The sequence below is a fragment of the Micropterus dolomieu genome, linkage group LG17 (assembly GCF_021292245.1).
Source record: "Micropterus dolomieu isolate WLL.071019.BEF.003 ecotype Adirondacks linkage group LG17, ASM2129224v1, whole genome shotgun sequence".
In the NCBI taxonomy this organism is placed as follows: Eukaryota; Metazoa; Chordata; class Actinopteri; order Centrarchiformes; family Centrarchidae; genus Micropterus; species Micropterus dolomieu.
Window position 1 is genome coordinate 37,335,295 of NC_060166.1, and position 21,029 is coordinate 37,356,323.

At 43.4% G+C, this 21,029-nt stretch overlaps 1 protein-coding gene across 1 annotated transcript; it reads right to left on the reverse strand.

Annotated features, from left to right (window-relative positions):
- Window positions 1-1,318: 1,318 nt before the first annotated feature.
- LOC123985782 (beta-arrestin-1-like) lies at window positions 1,319-16,711 on the reverse strand. Its single transcript, XM_046073648.1, has 10 exons — window positions 16,628-16,711; window positions 12,843-12,927; window positions 12,675-12,747; window positions 9,704-9,841; window positions 8,874-8,957; window positions 7,021-7,071; window positions 6,521-6,604; window positions 3,670-4,077; window positions 2,726-2,934; window positions 1,319-1,417 (listed from the first exon to the last, which is right to left on the reverse strand). Exons 1-8 carry the CDS (start codon window positions 16,670-16,672, stop codon window positions 3,966-3,968), a joined length of 672 nt encoding a protein of 223 aa, XP_045929604.1. The 5' UTR covers window positions 16,673-16,711; the 3' UTR covers window positions 1,319-1,417; window positions 2,726-2,934; window positions 3,670-3,965.
- Between the last annotated feature and the right edge of the window lie 4,318 nt (window positions 16,712-21,029).

Here is a 21,029-nt window from a genome sequence, read left to right on the forward strand (position 1 = left end):
TCATATAATCTTTAAAAACAAGCATTTTGTTAATGGTAGTCCAAAGGTTTATGTTTCTATTAATATCCTTACCTACATTTTTTATTGTTCTGTGTTTTTTAAATCTTATTGTATTATATTGTGGCATTTTATTCATTTAATGTGCACCATTTGTGGACAACCTCAATAAACAGATGCACCAATCATGCTGGTTGTGTTGTTCTTGGTTTTCTATTTGTGCCTGCTTACTATGCCAACATGCAGTGGGACTGTTGATACTGTTTGCCTTTAATATCCAGCATTCATATCAAGATCGGAGTTTACTATAAAAATGTTTATGTAGTATTACTAGACGTTAATATTAACATTTTCTGTCAATAGTACTATTGACATGAAAAAAGAATTAATATTGCACTACTTGTGTTGAATCACTTATTATACTTTCCCAGATCACTTTAACATTTAGCTTGTGGAAACAAGAACACATTGAGCAAGATACTTTAATTATAATTTCAGTCTTTATGCTAATGCTATAATTCCCTGTGTATTTGTATAATATTATGTTGCATATAAAGTTGTTCTTTAAATCATGGCTTCTGTAAACTACAGTGTCCACATATGCGTGGTATAAATTGGGCAGGAATAATGGATGTGCAGAACAGACCATACAGAAAGGTGCTGCGGCTACAGCCAATCATTACAGACTGTACCGAGAGGGTCATGGCTTGAGCGAGGGGCGTGGCGTGAGCGGTGCTACAGTCCGACGTCATTGCAGTCACCACTCACCCCTCCTTTTCAAGCGCACAGGAGAAGCTACGGTGGCCGACACGCTCTGCTCTGTCTTACTTCTAACAAACCAGACGACGACTTCTACTTCTGCCTTCTTCTTCATATGTATTCAACGTAGTGACGAAACACGCTCTGTAGAGCAGTTTGTCCGTTTGGGCTACTGTAGAAACATGGCGGCGCAACATGGGTTCTTCCATGTAAGAGGCCCCGCAGTGTCTGTAGATAGAAATGTCTCATTCTAAGCCAATAAAAACATAATGGTTCATTATGTAAGGTCTTTATACACCGCTGAAAAGATAGTTATGCTTATTATATTACTTTTCTGTCAATAGATCCTCCGAAACACTACGAAGTGGACTTTTGAAAACGGTGTCTCCGTTACAGAGATTGTCCCCCAAGTAGATTGATACGCTGTAAAATGTCCCAAACGCCACAGATCGCGGTCTGAGAAGCACATTCAGAGGATCTCAGAGCTTTGACAGTGTCGTTTCTGTTTCAGTGCCAAAAAACACACAAAGGTTGCCACAAACGTCCTTTTATTAAAGATGTAGTGGAATTTACAGATTTCCTCCTGGCCCCGTCAAAATAAAAGCCAATTAAAATATTGTTACAATTAATAAAGATGTTTCGGGAGTTTTTGATCTTCGTCCTGTAATGTTGTGTTACAGTGGGAAAAAAAAAAACACAGATTCATTCAGTCTGTCAGGTAGAGTGACATCACACACACACAGTACTAACACATCGACAGTCACTGTTTTACTTTGAATGTTCAGATTAAACACTGGTTTTGTAACTACATGTTGGTAATTACACACTGTTTTTATCCGTCACGTCTCCTGATCCTTTACAACACATCCTGTTTACATCATATCCCTGCTGATCACTGCCCCAATCATCAGTCATCAGCTTTTTAAGTGATTCCCTTTCACTGATGGTTTGAATTCCTTGTTGGTTTGACTTTATGTCTATGAAAATCAGCCTGCAGAGAGAAATGTCATTTTCTTCAAGTAATAAATCATATCTAAGGGAGCAGAAAATGTTGCAAGTTATTTGGAAGATTGTTTAAATTTCAACACACAGATACTGTACTTTTTTTTTACTTTTCTTGAAACCTTACTTTGGGAAATATAAACATGTTTAGTTTTTTTCTTTAATCAAAAGAAGCCACAGTTGTCAAATGTTAAATGTCGTCTAAGCAACAGTCTGAAACCAGCAAAATAATGACTTAAATCATTAAAGAGGTCATAGCATCTCATTTCTATTTGATCTTTGTTGGGAGTTGCACATGTGCAGTACCTAGATAAGGACTACTAGCCAATCAGAAGCAGAGTAGGGCGGGTCCTAACCAGTGTTGCACAGCAACACGTTACTGTAATAATATTACTTTTCCCAGTAACTAGTTATGTTGTTCAAGTCAGCCGTTAGCCAAAAATCTAAAGGAAGAATGGAGAACGAAGGAGAGAGGCATTCTTTCCACAGCTGGAAGTAGCTACTGGCATTATTCTGTCACAGTCTTTTCAACCGCAAACAATTGTACATCTGATTTACTGAAGCATCTGCTAAAGCAGCACGGAAACGTGAAACTTGGAGAAAGAAACTCCGGCCGCTACTGCCAGTGATGCTTGGACTCGTCTGAGAGAGCGGCGTTAAGCAACGTTGTAGGCCCTATGTTTTTGGGTTTTTTTAATACTTTAGTTGCTTTTATCACCCAGTAATTAGTAAAAGTAATATTATTACTTTTTAAGGAGTAACAAGAAACTAATAATATATTACAATTTCTGAGTAACTTGTCCAACTTGTCATCACAAGCAAGGTAGTGTGATCCAACAAAAAAAGTACATGTTCAAGCCCGAGCCTGATCCCGAAACACAGGCAGAACCACCAGAACCAGGACAGAACCCAGACTGGATCCAGAGTTTCAGAGCAGTGAGTTATTAATCTGTAACACAAGTTTTACCTGAGCTCCGTCTCTACATCACAGTAACTGCCTGGAGGGGCTCTAACGGTATTTTCCACACTAGCCGCTTGGCGAGCATCATGCTGCTTGTTACACAGTGACGCAGAGAGGTTACTGAAGGCTGGACTACAATCCAGCTGTGGTCAGTTCAGGGGCAGAGTTTTCTGTGGGAGATGGGAACTCCCTTTGGGCTTCTTCACTTTGCAAACCTGTTACATGCACAAAAAAACATTTACAACACGTTAAAGGAGAGGAGAGAAGCCAAAAAGCAGAATATGACCTCTTTAACTGTCTGACTCTGAGCAGACATTTGCCGCCAGCTTTCTGCACTTAACAGCTTTTGTTCTACAGACACATTTCATCAGACATGCTGAGGTCAAATTTGCAGCCTGAATCATTTCTTTGCAAGTAGTTTTTACAGACGTGAAGTAATAGCAGGAGCTGACTGGAGGGAAGGACATCGACCTAAATACTGATGCTGATTTGGAAAATGATCAACATGAAACAACAAACAAACCTACAAACACACTCCTTTAAAATCAGGGCCGTCCTCTATAAAGTTTGATTATTCATGACATTAATAAATCATAGAAATGTTGATGTATTTCATGCAAATTGAGCCACCAGTTCCTCTCAGCTGATTGGCGGCTCTTTCGGACAGTTTCAGGTATTCTCGGCGGATCTGTACGCCCTATGGATGACTCTTCCTCTGATGTTTCTTCACACTCCGCCGCTTCGTCTACACACAGACCGTTAACAAAGACCTCCGTCAGCTGGCGTCCGTGTTGTGGCTCGAGTGGTGAACTGTCCCAGATCAACCAAAGTTGGCAGTGTAGTTGTTTATGAAGACCCGCTGATACATCGAAACTAATCTCAACACAACGTTACTCCTGCTCGTCCCTAATGGAAACACATAGAACAAAGTGACATTAGAGGCATGCTACCAGCCGTCGTTACGATGCTGCGCTCGCCGGGTCACGTCTCCGGCTGGCCGGCGGAGGAGTGGAGGGCTGCTCCGTCTGAAAACACAACTGACGTCTAGGCTGCGGTATTCTAGCTTTTTACACTCCGGCAGGACGCAGAGAGGACGAACATGAACGAGAACACAAACACGGCACCACCGGGTGTTGAAGGGGTGTCCGGACTGTGGTTTGACCTAAAGGTGACCTCCGTTAGCTCCACACTACAAACAGCAGCGAAACAACAACAGCAGCAGTGGCGGCGGCAACGCTCGGCGCCTTTATCTGTCATTGAGATTGGGCGAGTCCACCGGCTCCTCGTCTTCGTCCTTGTCGTCCTTTGCGCCGATCAGCCGCTGGCGGGCGAAGTCTTCAAAGATGATGTCATCGTCGCTGAGGGAAAGGAGGGAGAGGGTTGTGGAAGTTAATTCACAACAAAACTATCAACGAAACATAAAAAAGCGATTTGCCAGGACAGAGTCGCGAGCGGAGAACAGGTTTAGAGAGAGAGAAACAAGTCTCTGGATCGCAATTTCTCCAGACTCTGGTTCATGTCAATGCTTCATCATCTACAGAGTGACGTTCAAGACGAGTTTTGGTCCAGCTCAGCACAAAGACCAGTTCCATCAAAAGAGATCTTCCAAAAACGTCAGATTTATTTAGAATAAAAATCTAAATCTAAAGGAGGAGGGACCACCGCGCACAGCAAACACATCTTCAAGTCTCAGTCTGTATTTTCTATATTTGGAAGGTGTGGATTAACCTGCAGTAACCACACTGTATAACCGGAGTTCTCTGATCAATGAGCTCTAAATGAACGCTTCATTATTAAACTGCTGGTAAAGACGGCAGTGAGGAAGAGCTGCAGAAAAAACAAGCAACAACCGTGGACCGTACAACTCGTCAGGTACCGTGGGAGTAACGGATCCAGGGTTCAGCACGCAGGTGAACACCGGATTCATTGCAATGTTTAACCATCATAGTGTAAGAACTGCTTTACTGCAGCTGTTACTTTTTAAATTAATAGTTCTGTAAATCACAACGCAGAGTTGTAGAGATACGACAGATGAATGCGGTGTTTAAGTCTGAAGCGCAGTGACAGCTCTGCCCTGAAGGCCAGCAGCATCCCGGAGTCGCCTCCTCATTGCTGCTGGTGAGACTGGTGTATTCTGGGTACTATCTAATGCTGCTGCCTGTTGAGGATCTGTGAGGCTTTTGGTTCTCAAACTCTCTAATGTATCTGTATCTTGCTCAGTGCACCGGGGCCTCCCACTCCTCTTTGTGGTCAGGTTAGAGCCAGTTTGTTCTGTGAAGGGAGTTTCTTTCCTAGAATAGCTTCATTTCTCAGAACAATGACAGACTGACGAGTTTCAGGAAGATAGCTCTTTGTTTCTGCCTGTTTTGAGCCTCTGATGGAACCCAAAACTGATGATGCTCCAGATACTCAACTAGTCTAAAGAAGGCCAGTTTAATATCTTCTTTAAACAGCACAGTAACAGTTGTTCAGTTCTGTTGGAAACCGCCACCTATTTCCAGGAAAACTCCTCAACCACTTGGCCTAGATGCATAATTCTGGTCTCTTTTGAAAGGCCAGAAGCTAAGGAATATGAATCCATTACAGACTTAATGGAGATGCAATAAAGAAAAAAGTTATATTTTTAATGCAATAAACCATCAAAACCATCATCAGATAGATTATAATGTAACTAAATATATTTTAATACACCTGGAATGAAATTATAACTTTAAATTTGATGAAAATGAACTAAAATACAGTTATCATCCTTTTTTTTAAAAATCAGTTTAAATGTTGACTTTTATTGGGAGCTATCTTTAAAACACTATTTCTCTCCATACTACCACGTTCCAAATAAAGTTTCCAAAACATTGAAATACTGATAAAAACAGTGAATATTGATCAATATTCCTGTGACCAAAAGCACTCCCATGCTTTACAGACGTGTAAGTTGAGAACGGAAACATCCCACAATGATGGGGGGGCATCAATCGATCCGGATTGAGCAGACCTTTCATTTGATACCGCAGTTGTAATTATATGTATATTCGCGCGTTTGTTGTCACTTTTATCCAGCTAATTAGTCTGTAATTTTGATGATTTGAGTGATGTGAGATGAGCTTTGGTTTGAGAGGCTGGACATGAGGAGACGTTGTGATTAGAGATACCTGGATGGCAATAACTGCAGCCATGTACAGTTCTCACAGAGCGGTTTATGTTGTGATAGAAGCTCATTTAGATGCTTGATGGGTGTTTGGTGTGGATATAAATGGTTGTTTTGAGCTTGTAGCTGAGCCTCCTAGCTTCACAGAGGTGTGTAGCATGGATAGGGTGATTCAATACTAGTTTCAGATATGAATTTCACGAAAATCGCGTGCTGCCCCTGGTATCGGGGGCGTCAGGGCTCAAGATTAAGCTGTGCTACCATGACTCTAAGAGGGTTTTCTACAAATCAATTAGCAGTTAGCTAACACAACGTGGCGTTGGTCTCTTTTTTGAGTTCTTTCAAACAGAAACTCCACCTTCAGTTCTTAATCTCTGCAGCTGATGAATAAATGTGTGTGTTAAATGAGAAGCTGTAAAGAGCAGAGTGGCTGTTCTGACAGCAGGGCGAGTTTCCAGTTCACAGCCCACTTCCTGCAGCGAGCATTAAGACGCATTAAGGCTGAGACTCCGGAGACAGTTAGTGCTTCAGCAGGCGGGGAGGAAAACCCCGCTGCTGTCAGGGCCGTAAAGCAGAGCACAGCCAATCAGATCACAGAGCTGATGAGGAGGGAGAGACAGGCAGAGAGAGAGACAGAAAGAGAGAGAGAGACTTACTTTGTGTCAAACTCGATCAGGTTTGTGTCGATGGGAGCTTCGTCTGCAGCTGCAGCAGAGAGAGAGAGAGAGAGAGAGAGAAAGAGAGAGAGAGCACTCCATCACACAGTCTGACCTGGTTCTGCACCACTCTGAATTATCGAGTCGAGACACATTTACAAAAAGGACTTTTTGTTTTATCAGGGAATTTATTATAGGGTAAAGATTTGAAAAGCCAAAATACAGAACCCCAAAGATTCATTTACAGCAGCGTATTAAGATCTGGAATACAGCAAATGTTAATACACAACAACCTAAATGCTGTTTACTTTCAAAACTATTCTGAAACCTGTTTCCTTCATCACTTTCTGTCCAATATGTCACTTTAATTATTTTATAATAAGACTGCGTTCTTTCAGTCATATCAGGTGCTCTGATTTGTATGATATAAAGGGCTGAGCTGAGTCTTTAACAGACTGCTTGGAAGTGAACGCCACTCACCGTCTCTGTAGATGGATTCTTCTAACGGCTTCGGGTGCATTAATGTGAACGGCAGCTCCACGGAAACGTCACTGAAAAAACAGATCATCAGATGTATTACAGGTCATCAATACGCCGACGGTCCACAGCAGCTTCAGTAAAGACATTCATTTGTGTGACTATTAGCAGTGAGATGTTCAGGTGACCGTCGTAAATCTCAGTGTGTGGTTTGTATCAGTGTGTTCAGCGATGGTCTCATTGACGTGACAGAACGTGAAAGGTTACCTCGCTGCCAGATCTCCCAGGAGCCTGAAATCAATAAACATTTATCAGCTTCACGAACAGCAGCAGCAGCAGCAGCACAGTGTTTCTACTGATGAGCTCATTAACCCTCCTGGTGTTACACAGCTGTTAAAGGCCAGCTCCCGTGTGATCCGAGCACACGACTGCACTCGTTTTCTGTTCACCCTGCGGACGCTGTGGAGCTTTACTTGCACGGCGGAGGATGCTTATAATCAGTGCATCCAAATGTCTCAGCGTGAATAAGGCCTATTAATTTCCAAACAGCAACTAAAACACAAAGTATCCCCGCCACACCAACCAGTCAAGTTACAGTTTACATCCATGTCCGTTCAGACTCCTACAGGGAGTTTATTTATTGCTATTAAGTGTACTTAAGACATAACAGTAAATTGTTTTATAAACTTATAAAATGCTCACTCTTAAATACAGTATTTAAGCATTTAACCGTTTCGACCGTGGGTTGCAGTTTTTACTCGCACATCATAAATTATTTTTGTAGTTCGCACGTATCTATTTTAGGGGCAAATGCATGTGAAATGCTCTGTTTAGCAACGCATCATCCGTCCTGCACCCGTTGCGCTGCTTTTCTTCTTCTTGTTTTATTTGCGGTTGCTGTTGACTTCCCTTCACTGTTACAGAGCTGTTCTACATGCTGCCACCGGCTTTAACAGAGCTGAACGTAGCAAACAGCGGGTATAAATAAGTGTGGAATTTACAGGGAAATGTTTTAACGGGAGGACATCGGGAGAGAACGGTAAAATACGGGAGAAGCCCGGGGGTTGACCGGTATGCACGTTTCGGTGGTAGCTAGCTAGCTAAATGCTAAAAACAGTCCAGGTACTCCAAGCACGACTTGACTGCTCCCGACTCCAATCCCCTATAGCCCACCCCCTACATATCTACGCCAATCAAACACAAGTAATCTGAAATGAACATAAGCAACAATGAACGCCCCTAACCCATGTGTTACACGATTTTAGATCCCCAAATTAATTTTGTCTAAAAAACCTATTTTGAGGTCACGATGACCTTTGAGTCAAAAGTGTCCAACCAACTGAAAGGTGTTTTTCCAGAACGTTATGATGTCACAGTGAAGTTGACCATTTTGCTGTAACCTTTTAAACAACTGTGTGAAATGTCAGAATTACCGCATCAAGTCCTCGACTCCATGTGGATGTTTGTGCCAAGTTTGAGGAAATTACTTCCAGGCGTCCGAAAATATTTCATTAACGAGAACAACCTGAAAACATAATGCCTCCAGTCACAGGAGGAGAAACTACAAAGAAAACTTTTTATTTCAACATTTGTGCTGCATTGGTGTGGAGGCTGAGCTGCTTATCTCTTCTTTACTTGAAGGAAATTTACATATTTATAAAACAGCAATGATCTGTTGGCTTGACCAAAGTTGAAAAAAGCGTCTGCAGTGATGGACAGAAACAGATTCACACTGAAGCTGAGCTTTAAAGTCAAACCCAAATTTACTTTCTAGTCACTTTTTTTTGTGAGAAAATATTAACTAACGACACCACAGCTGATGTGCATATTTTTACATTTTCAAAACATAGTAAAACATGTTGAGTTGAACACTGACCCGCCTCGAGACACCACCAGCTTCACTTTGACTTTGTAGGACACAATGATGCCGAGGATCTCCTTATTGGCTCCTTCTCTTAACCTGAAAAACATTCAGCCAGACCAATCAGAAGCCGGGCAGTTCCTCTAACGTCCACTAGATGCTGTTGTGATAAAACTTACTATTAAATTGAATGGGAAGTCCCCCCTATCCTCTATATATATATATATATATATATATATATATATATATAATGCACTTTTAAGAGGATAGAAGCTGGTGGTTATATCAATAATATTGGGGAATTGTTGGTTCCCATGGGTTTACTATTGGTGTCACAGGCCTTGATTGCCATCCCCAAGAGCCTGGCTCGTCCAATTTGAAACAGTAACGATATTAGAGGTCAATTTATTTCCACCTTAGGGGCCACAGATGCATGCATGTGGTTCAGCTTATGCGACACTGAGTGCAGCTGGTTTACATTCATGTAAGTTGGCACGTACGTCTGCACATACATGCTGCCCTGACCGTTACAACGTACATGGATGATGAACTGAAAGAAGGTTGACTTCTATTTTGTGAGTTTGCATTTTCAACAGTCTTCATGTAACAAGTTTTGCGAGTGTGGATCAGAGCGAGGTTAACACTCGATTCAACTCCTGATGATACAAGAGTCAAATTCATTAATTAAGCTAATAATGTTAATATTGTACATGAGAAGTGTCACAAATGCCCCTAAAATATCTACAAATATCCTATAATCTCCCTGATCTTCAGACATCCAGTTCTGACATGAAGGAGTGGCCTCCTTTAGGCCTTGAAGGCATCACAAGAGCTGTTGGACTCACAGTGTGCTGGAGGCCAGGTTGGTGTCCTCGTGCTTCAGTTTCCCATCCAGAGCGAGGCCTCGTTTCTCTCGGTTGTTGGCCAGAAATGGAGTGAGAGTAAAAACTTTGCAGAAAGTCGAACTGGGAGAAACGATATCGCTGAAGACAGAAAAACATCTTTATGGTCACTTTTTCAACTGATTCAATTATTTTAGCATTTTATGGATGTCACATGGATGTTAAAGAAATCATTAACAAATCACGCCCTGAACAAGTCACATAGAGAAGTCCTGAGATTGCTCAGAACAATGTGAACATCTACGTCCTACATCAGTTTCTGCGAGGAAAGCTGTGTACCATCATGGACCAGGGTGAGTTATAACAATGACAAACCCCGGTTCACAGCCAAACTCGGACAGCTAAGGTTGGAAAAGGAGGAGGCATTTAGGAGTGGAGGCCGAGCCGGGTGCAGGGCGTTAAAGTACAGATTTAGCAAGGAGGTGCGAGAAGCTCAACTACTGTGCTCAAAGGAAGTTTTTCCTTGCCTCTGTCTCCTAGTGCTGCTCTTGGTGGGAACTGTTGGGCTTCTGTAAATAGCATCATAGAGTACGGTCTAAACCTGCTCTTTTATGAAAAGTGCTGTGAGATAACTGTTGTTGTGATTTGGCGCTATATAAATAAAATTGAATTGAATTGAATTGAAAGAGACTACAACACCAGTTCTCTGCTGTGACGCCACTTTTGTCTGGAGGGGGTTCAGACAGATGACAAACTACAAACCCAAAGCCCTCCCCACTCCATCAACGACTCACGCCTGGCAAATGAGCTGAACCAGTTGTACTGCTGCATCGAGAATCAATCGGACACGATCCCCCGTGACTCCTCAGCTTAGCTCCAGCCCCTCCCCTACTCTCCTCATCTAAGAGAGGGATGTCGACAGACTATTCAGAAAGCAAAACCCCTGGCTAAGCAGCTGGGCCGGACTCTGTCTCCCCATCCACCCTGAAGCACTGTGCTGATCAGCTGTCGCCGGTGTTCACAGACATTTTTAACACCTCACTGGAGTCATGCCATGTGCCAGCCTGCTTCAAAGCCTCCACCATCATCCCTGTCCCCAAGAAACCAATGACCACAGGACTGACCGACTTCAGACCCGTCACCCTGACCTCTGTGGTAATGATACTGGATCCTGTTTCCTGTTTCTGCTTTCAACACCATCATCCCGTCCCTGCTGCAGGACAAGCTCTCTAAGCTGAACGTGCCTGAATCCACCTGTAGGTGGATCACTGACTTCCTGACGGACAGGAAGCAGCACGTAAAGATGGGAAAACATGTCTCTGACTCCAGGACTATCAGCAGCTGTGTTCTTTCCCTCCTTCTCTTCTCCCTGTACACCAACAGCTGCACCTCCAGTCACCAGACTGTCAAGCTCCTGAAGTTTGCAGACGACACCACCCTCACTGGGCTCATCTCAGTTGGGGATGAGTCCGCCTACAGGTGGGAGATCGACCATCTGGTGACCTGGTGCAGCCAGAACAGTCTGGAGCTCAACGCTCTGAAGACAGTGGAGATGGTCGTGGACTTCAGGAAGAGCCCAGCCCCCCCCCCCATCATCCTGCATGACTCCCCAGTCACCACTGTGGACTCCGCTTCCTGGGCACCATCATCTCCCAGGACCTCAAGTGGGAGCTGAACATCACCTCCCTCACCAAGAAGGCCCAGCAGAGGATGGACTTCCTGCGGCAGCTGAAGAAGTTCAGCCTGCCAAAGACAATGATGCTGGTGCACTTCTACACCGCCATCATTGAGTCCATCCTCACCTCCTCCATCACCATATGGTACGCTGCTGCCACCGCCAGGGACAAGGGCAGTGCTGCAGCGCATCATTCGCTCTGCAGAGAAGGTGATTGGCTGCAATCTTCCATCACTTCAGAAACTATACGCCTCCAGGACTCTGAAGCGAGCACCCTGGAAACAAAGGGCCTTTCCGAAACTAGACCCTCGTCACTTCCACTCCGACACGGAGTGAACTCTGGTCGGAGTCACCCTCACAGCCAATTCGAGCTCCCTAACTGCGTGGGGTTTACATACAGTGGACAACTTTCGGACGAACTACCCTCTCCCCCCAGCATAAATAGGATCTGGTGTTAACACTGTAGCCTAGGCCTATTCACTGCTATAATACATGTATCAAATTAACAACAGTTGTATTAAGATTCAGATATGAAATGTTAGTGTAGTTTCGGAATTAAAAAATCCTACATGTACAGAAAGGTCCCCCATCGTGCAGCAAAGGGTGTTCAGTGTTTAACAACCCACTACCACTCCGCCCTTACTGGTTTCGGATGCTACTCAATGTGGCGGACCCTCCGCATGAATGCACAAACGGAGTGAAAGTAAGTAGGGAGGAGGGAGTAGCAAGCAGTTTCGGAAAGGCCCAAACTGTCAGACTCTCCCCTCCGGCAGGAGGCTGCGGTCCATCAGGACCAAAACCTCTCACCACAAAAACAGTTTCTACCCTTCTGCAGCTAGCCTCATTAACATTACATTATAATTACTATACATGTCAGAGGTCGCACGCCTCTGGAGCAACTAGGGGTTAAGTGTCTTGCTCAGGGTCACATTTATGTTCACAATATTCTCTTCTGTTGCAATTTGTCTGCACAACACAAACCGGAGTAATGCACATGTAAATATCTCCCACTTTGTTCTTTCCCTGCACATAGTTCTATTATTTTTCTCAATTTTTTGGTTTTATTCTTTTATTATTCTTTTATAACTTGCATCTGTTTATTCCATATTTATATATTTCTACATTTATTTACATGTCAACTGTATGTTTATCTACGTGTACCACCTTATGACCAAAGCAAATTCCTCATACATGTAAAACACTTCTTGGCAATAAAGCTCCTTCTGATTCTGATTCTCATTGCATGACAACTATTTCTGTGCGACATAACGAATTAAGCTTGAGAGAAATGAAACTCACTCTGAGTCCTCGGTGGCCACCGGACATTTGTACTGAGCCGTGTTGAAGAGGCAGATGTCTGCGTACTGTCGTACTGCAGAAACACAAATCTGTCATCAGCTACACAGAAAAACAGAGAGAGAGAGAGAGAGAGAGAGAGAGAGAGAGAGGACAGGTGCTCCGAGGTACCTGAGATCTTCATCTTCTTCACGGTCTTGTTGGTGTTGTTGGTGACGTGGACGTTGACACTGATTGGCTCCCCGTGATAGTAGATCTGAGAGACAGCAGAACAGAGAGGTCCGTTATCCTGTGATAAGATGATGATTGACAGCTGATTTAAACTATTTTGCAGGTTGAAGTCATTTTCCCTGTAAAACATCTGATGTTTCATTTTGTTGACACATTGGACGGGATTTTGGATATCTCTTTTTATTATTTCAGAAATCAAAAAATACCGTCAACATGCATAAAAAAAACATTTCTGACCTGTTTTTGGGAATAAATGTTCTATAATTTAGGCTGTGAATGGTATATTAACAAACCGCTCTGTAGCAACCTTCAGAATATATTCAGTAAGAAAACTGGAAAGTTTGGTGAGAGCTGCTGAAGTGGAGATTTTAGGCTCAGAGTCTGAGGAAAAACTCATATTGAGAAAACGGCCTATAAAGATAAGTATTGTAAATTTGACATTTTCATTAAAAATCAGTAATTACAGAGTCAATATCGAATCAAATTCTTAATACCAACAATATAACTAACATCTCAAACACAAAGAAACTGATAACAGCTTGTCTGAACAGACACACTTCTAGACACAAAACACACAGAAAAAGACAGAGACACCCACGGAAAGCTAAACCAGGAAACGTCACATGAGGCATCACATTGTCAGAATTCGACGCTAGCCAATCAGATTTCAAGCTTAGCTTAACAAGCTTATGCTTCTATGTTGTTCCCAAGGGGGTAACAGTGAAGCCGACCAAAGTCTGCATGGAGGGCACCATCTGTGACGCTGCGTTGGTCTTTGACAGATGAGCCTTGTAGGTGGGCCGATTAATCAGTCATGATCCGGGTCAGACAAACCCACTGAGCCATGAGACTTTCTGCTGCCGCAGCTATGCAGCTACCAGACTTACGGTGTTTCTGCCGCTGCCCTACGTCATTAAACCATGCCTGTGCTGCGCGATAGACGCCCTGTAGAAGCATTTTATTGGTCCAAAACTGGCTCCACTAAGTATCTTCTTTAAAATAAAAAAAGGGCAGCACAGTGGTCCAGTGGATAGCACAGTTGCTATGGTTCAAACCCCGGTCTTCCTGGCCTTTCCGCGTGGAGTTTGCATGTTCTCCCCTTGTCTGCGTGGGTTTCCTCCGGGTGCGCCCGTTTCCCCCACCGCCAAAAACCATGTTAGGTTCTCCAGTCAGTGCCACTGACCAGGCACTGATAAAGATCTGGAGTCGGTCCCCGGGCGCTGCACAGCGGCTGCCCACTGCTGCCTTGAGGCATGGGTTAAATGCAGAGAATGAATTTTGCTATGTGTATGTGACATTAAAGTACCTTCTTCTTCTCTCCATTAAAATCTGTATGGTGGCTTCGTCCAGTAATGTACTGTCTATGGGGGGTGATGGAGCAGTGAATAAGACTTTGCTGTGAGAGACCCGGGTTCAATTCCCCACTGTGACACATCCACCATTGTGTCCCTGAGCAAGACATTTAACCCCTCGTTGCTCCAGAGGCGTGCGACCTCTGACATGTATAGCAATTGTAAGTCGCTTTGGATAAAAGCGTCAGCTAAATTAATAAATGTAAAATAAAATCCACCTCTTGTTTGGGTTGTGTTCATGTTTTTTTTCTGTTTTAATGGATTCGGTTTTGTGTTTCCGTAAGTTTATTTGATCTTGTTATGGTTTGGGGTTTCTGCCGGCTGTGTCTTGCCTTAATCAGGTGGAGAAGGAAACGTGGGACAGAGAGAGAAGTGACATGCAGCCGCTGCCTCAGTACATGTGGCTCGCACTCTACCATCTGAGACCTGCATTTCAGCCCGACGGGCCCTACTTCTTTACGCCCCCGGGGTCGGACATCGGGCAAATTTTCACGTCACAGCTCACACGCAGGCCGGGCATCTGGCCTGTATTATGCTTCTCCTTTTAATGTTTTAGATATCCATTCATTTAAAGAAACAAGGAGAAGTTGGAGAATGTAAAACAAAGATAGAAAGATGTTTTATAATCACACTGACACACTTTATTTTATTCTCAAATGTTTTCCCCCACACCGCTGCGAGCAGCAGCCTGCCTCAGCCTGTCAAAAATGCCTTTTTACAAGTGATAATAAATGTTTAAACTAATATTCTGATCTGCTTAAAGCAGGGTTTTTCCTGGTTCAGAATGGTATGCGTCCAGTAAAATCTGTGCATTTTCTTGTAATTACTGACCTTTGATAAACAAAATATCCACAACCTGGAGATGTAAAGGTATAAATGTGTATTAGTAAATATTATACCTATAAATATTAAATAGAAAGTATAATGTTAGTATAATAATATATTAACATATTACACTTTTAGAGCTGTTTCACTAATAAAACCATTTTCTGATATCAGGCTACACCACTGTGGTTAAGGTTTGATTAGTGCTAATGTTTGTGTATTCGTTATAATTTCAGATAATAGCACAGGCTACTATAGCTCACCATTAGTAGCCTATAATATAACAACAGCAGTTTCATTTTTGTGGGTTGTTTTCAGTCATTAAATGATCGTGCAAGAAAAAAAATGCTCTACATGGTACTCAGACGCTGATTTGTTTATGCAAATTACTAACTTGTCAGTAATAAAAACTGTGCACACACGAGTTCATACATATTATTGAGAAATTTATATTGGGAGAAATAACAGGAAGTCATCTCTACCATTAGCGCGAGCTTCGTATCAGAGCGTTCAGGCGCAGTCAAACTGCTGCATGTGTAAAAAACAGTGCTGTGGATGGAGGCGTCGTATTTAAGTTCATGTTTTATAAATGGCTATTAAAACACATTCGGAGAATATTTCAAACTTTGGGCGGCTGTGGCTCAGGGATTAGAGCGGGTTGTGTGTTAATCGAAAGATCGGCGGTTCAATCCCCGCCTCCTCCAGGCTGCATGTTGAAGTGTCCTTGGGGCAAGATACTGAACCCTGAGTTTCTCCTGGTGGCTGTTCCGCCAGTGTGTGAATGTGTGTGAATGTGTGTGAATGTTAGGCTCAAGTGTGTGAATGCAGATGTAGCGTAAAAGTGTTTTGAGTGTTTGCAAAGACTAGGAAGGCGCAAATACGGGAGCATTTACATTTGATCATTTTGGGCCGTGCTTTTCATTTGCTGCTCGCTAAAACCTCTTTGGGGGGCAACAAACCCTGGCTTAATGGCTTTTAAATCTATGACTTTTACTGTAGGCAAATCAAGTTTTGATTTGAGAGGATTAAGTGATTGTCAACTCACTGTTGGCCGCAGGCCGCTTGGTCGTAACTCACCAAACAAAAACATTAATCTAGCAAACACAGTGCTAAATCAACTTTATGAAGAAAAATAGAACCACTTTTCCATTAGAAACAAAACTGAACTGTTTTCATGACTGCGAGAGTAGCAGAGGCTGTGTTAGAACTCTGATAAGCTAACGGGCCGGGCTTGATTTGAGGCCCTTTTCTACGTTGTGGCCTCGGTTCGAGCCGTCTGATTGATTCATGACTAATCTGAGCTTGCTTGCTCTCCGTGCCGACAGCCAGCAGTTTCTTTTTGTACTTTGGCTACCTCCCAACATAAATGATTGATGCAGCTTTTAAAACAGCGTTGGCTCTGCTTCTGCTTTTATGGCGACACACTGACGGGATAGTTTATGTGTTACAGGGGCCGTGTACGTCCAGATTCTGCCGGTTTCCCTCCTCGGCTCTGGTTGGAGTGTGCAGGTGTGGTTCAGCTTTGTGTGTGTAGCACTCAGGTGTTACCTCTTTGTCCAGAGAGGCCTCCAGGTGCAGAGGTTTGTCCGACATCAGGAACTGCCTGGTGGTTTCCGCCGTCGGCTGAGGACCGGGTTTCTCCGGAGCGTACTGCACCTTCCGGATCACCAGACGCACAGAGTTCCTGCAACAACAACAGTCTGGACGTATGACTGCTGCCTCTCTGCGCAGGACGCTGCTAATGCACGAGTGATTTCATTTCATCCATAATTCATCTCTTTATGGGTCGAACTGCAGCTTTTACCTTTTGTGGATCTTTTCTTCTGCGTTTTCTGCACAGAAAGCCTTCACCTCGAAGTCCACTCCGCAGGCCTGAAGACAGCAAGAAGATCATCTCTCAGTGTTTGACTTCTTTTTCAGCTAAGAAGAAAGGATGCATGAGACGCCCAGGAGGAAGACAAGGTGACAATCTGAGTGCCTTTACCTTCCCGGTGTCTTCTGGGCCCGGCTGCAGGGTGACGGAGCAGGGCAGGTTCAGAGGAATCTGAAAACACACGAAGGAAAAACATCTGCCTGAGAGGGTAACCAGCAGATACCAGCTGACCTGTCCCTCTGTGTCCTCTCTTCTCTTTTCACCCAAAATGTTTCAGGAACTAAAAGGCCCACGTACCGTCCCCGTCTGCCTCTACAGTGCGTAACTGCTTTAAATAAAGTTTTCACTCCCTGTTCAGTCATCTTCTCTGTTTACTTCCTCTGGCAGTGGTGGAAAGTGATCAGTACATTTACTCAAGTAGTGTACAATCTTCCTTTAAATTTAAGTTTCACTTTCCACGTCTACTCCACTACAACACAGAGATAAATATTTTTGATCAGCCTGCAAATCAGCCTCCCAAACCAGCAGTGGAGGGAGGCTTCGGGCAGACTACCCTGGAAGCAGCGTGTGGGAGAAGCAGATAAACAAAAGCAAGACAAGTGATCGAACGCCGCAGCGAAGTGGCGCTTTGGGTAGGCTACAAAAAGTTCTAGACAATTCAACTTCGGCGACGGGCGGGTGTGTGTGTGAGGTGAGCACTTCACCTCACACAGACTGTTTCTGCTGCTCCCTGATCAAAGAAAAATGTTCCAGCTGATACCTGACAACAGATTTCTATCTGTTCACCTGCTGCTCAGCAGGAGCCTGTTCTGATGTTCTGATCGTGGCTCTGGACTCCAACTTGTTTTACCAAGCTAGATAAAAGGTAACGCCCTGGCAGCGGCAAACAGCTTTGGTTTAATATTTGATTTGTTTACATTAATGTTTAAGTTGAGATTTACAAGAAATATTTTATTGCTGCTGTGTAAAGGAAATACTGCTGGGAACAAGCGCCTGATTTGTTTAAAGAGTTTGCAAACTACATGTTATTAAACTTTTGTGTATATAGCAGTACATTTAAATTACAAGTGCGCAATACACTATAGAATTCATTATTCAAGTTTATGCATAACAATAGATAGAAAAAATGTAATTGTTGCCCAGCACTAATTTTTACAAAACAAAACGTCAGTGATCCTCAGAGGGAAACAGATTTTACAGTCATCTTTAAAGTGATGAACACAAGAATGACTTAATCATTTTGATACAATAATATGATATATATAAAAATAATGGTAATATTCTTGTACAGTTTTGAATGCAGGACTTTTCCTTGTGACAGAGTATTTCTACACTGTGGGTGCTTTTGCTGAACTAACACAGTCCTTTGCAAACACCCAGAGCAGCTCTTGAGCTGAGGTGAGGAACTAAATTTAGACCCTGGTTTCTGCAGCGTTCTGAATTCCTGAAAAGAAAAGTTCCTGGTGTGGAAAATGGCTCTTTTTCTCTCAGCTGAGAGGAACAACCTCATGAGGAAACAGGAAGTACAAAACTCCTGAGATTATGCAGCCTGTTCTCATGCTCAGGCGTCACATAAGCACGCGTTGGAAAAAACGTGGCTATTGAACGTAAGATACACCCCCAGGTTTGTTTGTTCATCCAGGCTGCGTGTGCATATGACACCCTGGGGTGATAGGAAATGCTAGAAGTGCTTCCAGTCGCTAAGTAGCTAGCGATGCTTGTGTTTAAGGAGTTGACAGCCCCCCCGAGGCAACTTACCCTAACCTTAACGGTCACAGAAATTAGTGCCTAAACCTAAGTCATTAGATATATGCATGTCGACCGACTAACCCTACAGCTGCCTCCTTTGTGTTGCAACGCTATTGCAAACTGCAGCGTATCAAACACACGCAAAATCGCTGTTAATAGCCACGGTTTTTCCAAAGCGTGTATATGTGACGCCTGAGCATGAGATCGGGTTTGATAATAACACACTGAAGTCCTGATCAGCACTAAACTACAACTAACCTGATTAATGGATACTGATGGCTGGATAACTGCAACAGTTAACTAAATATGAGAATTATGTGTTCCCTCCAAATAATAAGATAAAAAATACAACAATGAAACTTTAACACCTAAAATAAACCTTACAGTAAAAGTATTTAAACCCTCCCTGGGGTTTGTTTGCCCTGATATCGTCTTTGCAGGCAGTGTGTCCTCCCGTTCCAGGTATGATCCACACAAGCTCCACCTATTAAAATCTCAGGAACTATGTCTAACCTGAGACTGACCATCTCATTACTGAGTGTCATTTGGAGGAACTCCTGCCTGACAGGGTGAATTCAGGGCAACAAGTCCTTGATGATTTGTGAATAAATAAATCATAAAACTCTGTCACAGTTTGGCAGATGAACGTGTCTCTGCAGGCTCAGTACCTCGAAGGTGAACGGGTGGGCGTGTTCCCCCAGTTTTTTAATCAGCCGTTCCTGAAGACGAGTCAGACTCTTCTTCTCTTCGGGCAGCGGAGGAAACGCCTGGATGTTCGCCACAAACAGGTCTTTCCGAAACGTCAACCCGAGGACGTCCAGATCCTCACGACCATAACGGAACGCGCAGGTCAGAGTCACGAACACTGACGGGAAAAAACACAAACAAACACATCCTGACACATGAACAATGACTAACAAAAAAATAAAAAAACAAACTGACTCAGACTCAAACTGACTCAGACTCAAACAGACTCAAACTGACTCAGACTCAAACAGACTCAAACAGACTCAAACTGACTCAAACAGACTCAAACTGACTCAGACTCAAACAGACTCAAACAGACTCAAACTGACTCAGACTCAAACAGACTCAAACTGACTCAGACTCAAACTGACTCAAACTGACTCAGACTGACTCAGACTCAAACAGACTCAGACTCAAACAGACTCAGACTCAAACAGACTCAGACTGACTCAGACTCAAACTGACTCAAACTGACTCAGACTGACTCAAACTGAGACAGACTCAAACTGACTCAAACTGAGACAGACTCAAACTGACCCAGACTGACTCAGACTGGGACAGACTCAAACTGACCCAGACTGACTCAGACTGAGACTCAAACTGACCCAGACTGACTCAGACTGAGACTCAAACTGACCCAGACTCAAACTGACCCAGACTGACTCAGACTCAAACTGACTCAGACTCAAACTGACCCAGACTGAAACAGACTCAGACTCAAACTGACTCAGACTCAAACTGACTCAGACTCAAACTGACCCAAACTGACTCAGACTGCCTCAGACTCAGACTCAAACTGACCCAGACTGACTCAGACTGAGACTCAAACTGACCCAGACTGACTGAGACTCAAACTGACTCAGACTCAAACTGACCCAGACTGAATCAGACTCAGACTGACTCAGACTCAAACAGACTCAGACTGACTCAGACTCAAACTGACTGAGACTGACTCAGACTCAAACAGACTCAGACTGACTCAGACTCAAACTGACTGAGACTCAAACTGACTCAGACTCAAACTGACTCAAACGGACGTAAAAAAAATGAAAGATAGAAGCTAAAGCCTGCCGATCACACAGTACAAGTGAACCACCGCATCCCCCGACAACTGAGACAAAAGACAACAACATTAAGGATCAACAGTGTTCCTGTACAGCTGGTCGGCCTCTGTTCATTATTACAGTCATTAAAAAGCAAAACAGCAGGACTTTATTACGTTACATTCAGTAGGAAGTTAGCCAGAGTTAGCTAATTAACATCACATTAGGAACAATCCACAGCCGACATTTTTCTGGATTTATTTTAGGTTTTGGAAAGAGAATAAATCGTCCTTCTCCTTTCAGCCTCTCTGGGTAGCTGCTGTAACTATTACAAGATGCTGCAGGAACAGCGTTTGACCAGATCTTAGAAAAATAGAGCCAGAAAAAGCTAGAAAACGAGCGAGACCTATACTGCGCTGTGATGGGCCAGCTGTGTATTCGGGGCGTGACTTAGCGAAGGGTCAATTATACTTGACTTTGATGGATAATGCTGTTATTGACATTTTGATATGGGAGATGGGAGATATAAAGCCTAACT

What these genes read in the sequence shown, in the direction of transcription:
- LOC123985782 (XM_046073648.1), bottom strand. Translation starts at nt 16,672, where the DNA reads ATGTCGGACAAACCTCTGCACCTGGAGGCCTCTCTGGACAAAGAG. An exon ending in AGGCCTCTCTGGACAAAGAG is followed by an intron (nt 12,928 to 16,627) that starts GTAACACCTGAG and finishes GCTGTCTCTCAG; the next exon opens with ATCTACTATCACGGGGAGCC. An exon ending in ATGCACCCGAAGCCGTTAGA is followed by an intron (nt 6,605 to 7,020) that starts AGAATCCATCTA and finishes TGCTCTCTCTCT; the next exon opens with CTTTCTCTCTCTCTCTCTCT.